General features: G+C 41.4%; 1 protein-coding gene across 1 annotated transcript in view; it reads left to right on the forward strand.

Moving 5' to 3' along the window:
• The window catches only part of LOC123144871 (inositol phosphorylceramide glucuronosyltransferase 1), a gene marked incomplete at its 5' end in the record, with an annotated part of 9,355 nt that extends 3,255 nt beyond the window's left edge, over positions 1–6,100 (forward strand). The window contains 8 exon segments of the mRNA XM_044564121.1: positions 2,327–2,512; positions 2,952–3,100; positions 4,019–4,126; positions 4,212–4,349; positions 4,441–4,581; positions 5,064–5,343; positions 5,426–5,549; positions 5,835–6,100. Coding sequence (XP_044420056.1) covers positions 2,327–2,512; positions 2,952–3,100; positions 4,019–4,126; positions 4,212–4,349; positions 4,441–4,581; positions 5,064–5,343; positions 5,426–5,549; positions 5,835–5,958 — 1,250 coding nt within the window. The 3' untranslated portion in view covers positions 5,959–6,100.
• Between the last annotated feature and the right edge of the window lie 2,096 nt (positions 6,101–8,196).

An 8,196-nucleotide genomic window follows, 5' to 3' on the forward strand; every position in this document is an offset into this window, starting at 1 on the left:
CAGCTAGCCGCCGGCGACGGCGGTGACGGCCACCGCGCCGCGCCTGGCCGCCGGCGATGGCGGCGACGGCCACCGCGCCACGCTTTCTCTTCCTCCCCTTTTTATTTTCTCCATCTGTGACAGAGACAGAGGGGAGACGCGTAGCCGCGCCCTTCTGTGCTCCCCTTGCCCGCGACAACGGCGGAGCAGTCCTGCAGCGGCGCCATTGCTATCCCCCTCGCCGGTTGCGCGTTCCCCTTGTGGTGAGCGCGCCGCCGTCGAGCGGTTTAGCCGCGGTGCTCTTTTCCCCTCTCGGGGTATTGTTCTTCTTCCCGGATCCTCGGCATGCCGATGCGATTCGGGATCTAGAGGAACGGCGCGGCCGGTGCGGCGGCGCTCTGTACTGCGAGATTTCTTTGCCCTTCTTTTCCCCTCTTTTTTGTTTTTGGGGTTAGGGTTCTTGGGCGGGGGGAGGAAACTTTCTTTTCTTTGTTCACTTACCGAAAATATCAACACAAGAAAGGCTCTGATACCATTGTTAGATCCATCGGGATCACATGTGTTGGATATCCACGGTAGTTGCGGGATCAGATGGGGTATTACCTTCACCTTGGGTTGATGAACTCACGCCGTTGGCCATGGCGGGACGGTGACGGCGGTGTGAGCCTGTGTGTGTGTGTGTTGTGGCGGCTGCAGTGGCAGAGAAAGGGAGAGGTGGTGGCGGAGCTTCCCGTCAGCACTGCACTAACCCTAGATCGGTAGGGGATGTAGGTGGGGTGTACAGCATCGCGACGAACCTCGTAAGTCGAGCCGCCGGCCCCCACCTCTTTATATAGTGCAGGTGACAGGGGCCCGTCAACCATAGTCGGTTGAGCGCCCCCGATCAGGGCGCAGATCTAAGGGCCCGGTGGACCGTTGGGCCCACACGATGGAGATCATCCTAACAAATCATGCCTGTTGAGCTCGTAGATCAACGCCGCTATCACGCCGGTCAAGCTCACGATGAACGCCACGATAGCGAGCAGGCAGCAGCATCCGCTTTCGTCACCGTCTTCTTCCGCCATGCTGGAAAAAGAAACAGATTTTCCTGATCGATCCTCGCGTGCTCTTTGATCAGGAAGGTGGTTCGGCGATATATAAAGGAGAGGTAATAACACCAATGGTGCTTGAACTTGCCACGAATGTTCACTTTAGTACCTGAACTTGAAAAATACGCCGAACTGGTTCTAAACTTGACATTAACGTGCAAATATGGTGCTAATCCCATTTGTAGACGTAAAGTGTGCTGAGGTGGCACACTCCATTTTTACAGACAAAAGAGGATTTTAGTTGAATATTATGTTGTACACAAAATAAATATATATACGTGTTCAATAAAATAACTTACTAAAAATGTTCCTGTAATTTTTGAAATATGCGCTTATAATTTTGAAAATACTATTTTAAACATAGTCAATACAAACATTTTTATAAATGCATGGGTTATAATTTAATTTATAAATATTTAGGGATAACAACATTTACTAAATATTTACGAATATTCACTGCTGTATAATTTGGATCATATTCTTATTGTTTATATAATGTAAATATAATGAATGAGTAAATATTCATATATACATTTTAAATTATACAAACATTTTCTTAAACAACATACTTATGAATTATAAAAAATGTGAGTATAATTACTTAAATGTTTGAATAATGCAAATAATGTTTATGAACTTTAATTTTAAAATTATTGGTATTATTTTATATTGTATAAACATTTTTAAAATTCATATATATTATTTCAATTATATGAATGTTTTTAAAATAATACGTATATGAATATTTATTAAAAGTTAGTGTTTTAGTTGCATGTATAATATTTATAACTATTAATGCCACACGAATAGTTGAACTTTATGTGTATTACTGTGATTTAAAATTTACAGACTTTTTATAGAGTTTTTTAGGAAAAATTAACATCTGTTAAATGGGCCACACAGACTACAATCCAGTACCTCAAACTTTTTCGGTGGAGTGTCTAGCACGGCTCACTTGATCACTTGACGTCGCAGGTTTGATCGCTGTCTGTCAGACATATATTCAACTAAAATCTTGTTTCGTCTCTACAATTAGACCACCTTGCCAGATTACGGTGCCACGTCAGCACACTTTACGTGTATAAATGGTTTTAGCACTGTATTTGCGGTAATGCCAAGTTTTAGAACCAGTACGGCGTATTTTTCAAGTTCAGGCACTAAAGCGAACGTCCGTGGCAAGTTCAAGCATCACTGATGTTATTACCTCTATTTTTTATTATTGTGACACAACACGTTTCTCATAGTTTACTGTTTTCCAGTTGTTTATCTTGACGCAGACACCGTTGTAGTGAAAAGTATCGAGGATCTTTTCAACTGTGGAAAGTTCTGTGCAAACTTGAAACATTCTGAGAGAATGAATTCTGGAGTAATGGTTGTTGAGCCATCTGAAACTCTTTTCAAGGATATGATGAGCAAAGTTGACAGCTTACCTTCTTACACGGGAGGTAAGTGCATTACCGTACTTATCGTGCATGTTTTTCTTGCTATTTTGTTTCCCTTTTTCTTTTTGAACTAGACTTGAGTAACTCATTGCTCTATATTCCTCCAACTGAGAATGACCCTGCACCTTCTGTCCTTTGGGACATGGTATGTCAAGGAAAACATTAGTCCTTGTTTGAGTAATCGAGATGAACAATATGAAGAAAGTGCTTTTGCTACTCAATATTTGTATTACTTGCTTAGAGATTTCTGCATACTCTGGGAACCTCTTTTCCCTCAATCACGTGATAGTTGGAGCTTTCAGTAAATTTAGAGGAGCTGTTGGTGCTGCATATGTACATATGTGAAATGTGTTTGTTGTTGTCCTTTCTGTTCTACCCCTATCATTTTTTCATGTTTTATATCTTTTTAACACTGAATTAGTATATTGACTTGATCATGCAGGAGATCAAGGTTTTCTCAATTCTTATTATGCTGAGTTTGCCAATTCCCGTGTTTTTGATCCCAATAAACCTTTAACGCCTGAACCTGAGACGCAACGCCTCTCCACGTTGTACAATGCTGATGTCGGTCTTTACATGCTTGCGAATAAGGTATATACTATGCACTCACATATTGATCATATATTTGTTTTGCATTCTCTGATACTGACATTGTTGTTACTACCCTTCCCCGGACCCTACGCAAGCAGGAGCTACGTGCACCGGGCTGCCCCCTTACTATTACATTTTTTAGGCAGCATAACATTAGGTGCCCTGTATACTCAATCCATCATTCAAGTTTATTCTCTTGTGTTAACAAAGAAAAAAAAATCTCCTAGAATTCTAGTAATACATATTAGATTATCTTTTATCCTGGAGTATGTACATATTCAAATATGTTAACAATACATTGAAAAGGTTTTTATTCGCTAAGCATTTGATGTTCTGTTTGAAGCCTTCTATCGTATCTTATTTGATGTTCTGTTTGAAGCCTTCTATCGAATCCTCACTTCCTCCTCTATGTATATGCCAAGGGGTTTCTTCCTCTTCAGCCTTCATTTTACGTGTCTTCGGAAAATTCAACTTAACCTAAAACTGACCGAACCTAATTTCTGACTTGGTTAGAAGGAATACACCTATTATTTTGTGAAAAACATATGGAACCAAGTTTTGTTTTCTGTTTTTACGTATAACAGTATGATTGGAAGCATCTCACCTGTTGATTTTCCAAATCCCGGCCCTTTCCTGTGGATCTGCCTACTGGCAGTAACTGGCTTCCTGGCAGCGGTTCTTCCATCCCTGTTTTTGAGATAGTGTTGTCTTATGTTTCTGTAGAGCTTGATTAATGTACAAATGTGGCATTAGTGCTCAAAGCACCAATGTTTCAGATTTTGAAACAAACTTTTCAATATCGCACTAACACTATCACGAGATTTAGGACACAAAATCCTTGCGTGAATTTGTTGTCACATACCATCGATGCCCACCTGTTGATTATTTGTGAAACTCACCTTCTTACATTTGCTTCAGTGGATGGTCGATGAGAAAGAACTTAGGGTTATTCACTACACACTTGGACCTCTTAAGCCGTGGGACTGGTGGACAGCTTGGCTTGTTAAACCAGTAGCTGTATGGCAGGTAATAAGCTACTTCTCGTGTGGTTCAAAATGAAACGTTAAGTAGCAGCATGATACCAATGAACTTGTGTTATTTATGGTTGCAGGATGTTAGGCAAAATCTTGAAGAATCTCTTCCTGGAACTGGTGGAGGGAAAAACCCTCATGACCAGTTGGTGGTCAAAATTCTCTTCATTCTTCCCTTTTGCATGCTGTTATGTGGTTATTATGGGTCATGCTTTCAGGTTAAAGTCCTTTTCTTGCTGAAAATATTTCCTTTAATTTCATAGATATTTGCACTTAAAAGCTGATGCTTGTTTTATGTTTTTTTGACAGACTAATAAGGAGCTGTTGAGTATGAGAACTCTGTGTGCTTTTGCTAGACAAGCTCGCTATAAATACAAATCTGAAGAGGCACTTCCATCTTATTCAACAGTTGGAGTGGCTTCATCTTCCTTTGGTATATCAAATCAAAAGGTTGGTTCCTTTTCAACTGTAAATGGTGGATTGTAATTCTTGCTACTAAATAAGCACACAATGGTGTCTTGCTATAGCCAATTGAGTAAAGTTAAAGAATATAAATGGCCATTATTGTCCTATAAGAAAACATTTTTTATCAATTTTCCCTAGCCACTTTTAAGTAGTAGCCCTTTATGTGCTGTTAGTAAATGCTAGCATGCTAAACAGCTGTGGCATCAATATACCATTCAACCTTCTTGTTTATGATAATAATTTCGTCTATTGGAAACCTGTAGATTCATATGAATGGCAAGGTTTTGTTTTCTTAAACAAACTATTCAAGTGTTCACATGGTCACAGACAGAGGAGCTATCTTTATACCGCTTTCACTATTTCAATTTAGTCCTGACTATGATCACACGTATCATATCTCGTTCCATCTTTCTAGTAAACAAGGTTACATTCATGACCATATCTTGATGACTTCTTAACTCTCGCAGTTATCTACTGGAGCACATCTGAAGTTGCCTTCTTATTTTGGTGCAATCGCTGTGGTAGTCTGTTTCATTTGTGCATTGATATCTCTTGCATTTGCCTTCCTTGTTATTCCACGGCAAGTGATGCCATGGACGGGTTTGCTGCTGATGTTCGAGTGGACCTTTGTGACATTCTTTTTGTTGTTCGGGGGCTACCTTCGTTTTGTATACAAATGGGGAAGTTTTAGTGCAAATCATGCTGGGTATGGCAGTTTGGATTCATCGGAGAATCATACTGGCACAGGTACGTTAGCTTCTAGAAATTTCGTGTCAACTTATAGTTTCTTGTTCAAGCTGAGCTAACGGATGCTCTGGTCTGTTTGCAGGCCATCAGGGGAATACGTCTGATTGTGACACAGCTTCAGCTTTCTATTGGATGGGGATGGCTACCATCTCTACGATAGCACCATTATCACCAACCGTCCTCGGCATAACTGCCATTTTTGCAAAGTAAGATACTAGGTGGCTTCTTGTCTATGTCTATGCTTCTTCATTTCAGGGTACGACAAAATAATTTGGCTTTAACTTGGAAATTCTTTTAGTCCGCTTTGAACCCGTCCAAACTGTACTCAGTTGTGATTAAATTCAAAATGTGGAAGTTGCTCCTGAGCATGAGATATCTTAATTTGACACTTCGCCATAGGACTTTTTACATGGACAATTGCAAGCTTTGCAACCGTGATGTTTTTGTCATGTGTTTGTACTGTCTTAACAAGATTCCGTTTCCTTTGGCAGACTTGGGTTGATGGTAGCGGGTGGTGTGGTGCTGGCGTCATTTATGACATACGCTTCGGAGCATCTGGCTGTGTCTGCCTTTGTCAAGGGTCAAAGAGGTAGATCGAAAATACCCGAGAGGTAGAAGCAATTTTTTTGTATTATGTGTTCCATGTGCCCATGTTGTATCATAAGTCTGTAAACACAATGTTCTATATGATTCATTTATTAGTAGAAAAATGCCCAGGAAATTGGATAGTTGCACTCATGTGCAACTTTAGTTTTAAGGTGTATTTCTTGTTTTAACTCTAGCTCTCGCAGCGAGTAAAGGGAATGGCAAAGCGACGCAAAACACACGCTCGACAGGAAACAACACCAAAGGAAAGCCAAACAAAGGTAAAGCAGACCTGGTGAAAATCAAAATGAACGAACAAAATCGTCAATCCCCTAGAGGGTTTCGTTTTCCCTCCGCCGGCGGTAACCTGGCCGAGAGTGGTTTCTCAGCTGATCTCGTCCTGCCTCTCGTCCGCCGTTTGTTTGGTCTCTCTTGGCTGATTGGAAAGGAAGACAGATTCAAGACGATATATGGCAGACGACGTAGAAGCTAGTGGATCTCATGAGACATGGAGAGTAAAAGCTAGTGGATCTCATGAGACATGGAGAGTAGACTCTGGATTGCTTAGTACTCCCTCCGTTCCGAATTACTTGTCGCAGGTACGGATGTATCTAGATGTATTTTAGTTCTAGATACATCCATTTCTGCGACGAGTAATTTGGAACGGAGGGAGTACATTGAATTTGTTCGAGGAATAAGTTGATGGCTTCGTGTGGGAGGATGAAGTGCCTGAGGTCAAGTCCAATTGGCTGGCTATTGCCAAAGTACACACAAAGTAACTAGGGTTTAGCCTGGAGGGGGCATTGTTCGACGACATGTGATCTGCATGATTCGCAAAAAAAAAAAAGACATGTGATCTGCATGGAATCTGGCAAGGGACGTCACCCCGAAGAAAGTGGATGGCAATTTGTTTACATTCCAATTCAATTGCTTCGCAGATTGGGGTAAGGTGTTGTACAGGGGTCGTTACATGAATATGACGGGCTCTCAAACCCTGGTTGATAAAGCTCGATAAAACCACGGTCTGGACCCAAATTTACAAGTTTTCGGCAACTTTTTGAAGGAGGAAGTAATTAGAGGTATGGCTAAAGGTATTGGTGTGGTTAAACCGTTAAGGAAGTCCAGATCAAGCTGAGCTTTGTAGGGCAGTTCGTGTTGAGTTAAGGTGAAGTTGGATATTAACTGGAAGTTGAGTCGTTTTGTGTCAATAACGAAGGATCAGAAGTAGGAATTTTTCCAAGTACGAGAAGCTATCGATTTTGTGGTAAATGTGGGCCGGTCGAGCATTTGTATCAAGAGCGCGATCGGGTGAGCATGATCCAAGCAAGCTTGAATAGGGAGATTTCATTATGGCTAGTGGAGGTAGAGGCTGTGGTCGAAGCAATGGCTATGGGCGAGGTGGTCGAGAACATGGAGGGAGATGGAGTGGTCAAACTGGATGGGGTTATGGCCGGCAGAGGGGATATTCAAACCCTACATATGATGAGGAGGACCCAAAAGTGGATACAAATGGGACAGAACTTGATTGAGCGTGGAAGGGGGAGGTTTGGAAAGGCTTGTTATTGTTTCTTTAGCTAAGGAGCTACCAAATAAACAGAACTAAGATCTGGAGAAGAACAAGAAGGTGGCTGCTATGGTGGGACTTTTTGAAGATGTCGATAACGTTGATAAAGAAATTGATGGTGATGGTACACCCTAGAAGTCATTTCGCAATAAGTGAAAGATTGGTGGCGGGGACGATGATATAAGTCAAAACAATGAGATATCAGGGAGCAATAGAAAAACTAAAATTGGAACTCTCAAAACAATGAGATATCAGGGAGCAATAAAAAAACTAAAATTAGAACTGCCACGGGTTGAGCTCAGCCCGAGCAGTTCGTGCGCTCCTAGAGGTACATAAGCAAATATAGTCGGATGTAACTTTCTTGTCTGAGACACATATGTTGAAAGCTAAGGCGGGAAAAATTCCGAGTCATACAGGGTTCCATCACATGCTTATTGATGAGAGTGATGTGAAAAGTGGCGATCCTTTGATGTTGTGGTGGAATCATGTGAAAATAACCGAGTTAAGTATGCCAAATCAACATATAGATGTTATCGTGGAAGAAAGAGAGAAATGGAGGCTCATGGTGTATACGCTGAGGCCCAATTAGGAATTCAAGGGAAGAACACAGAGAAATCAATGAACCTACATGCATTGTTCAACATCCCATGGATGGTCCTAGGGACTTCAACAAAATTTGATTAAATAGAGAAAAGGAGGGGGGG

This window comes from Triticum aestivum, chromosome 6D (genome assembly GCF_018294505.1).
Source record: "Triticum aestivum cultivar Chinese Spring chromosome 6D, IWGSC CS RefSeq v2.1, whole genome shotgun sequence".
Classification (NCBI taxonomy): domain Eukaryota; kingdom Viridiplantae; phylum Streptophyta; class Magnoliopsida; order Poales; family Poaceae; genus Triticum; species Triticum aestivum.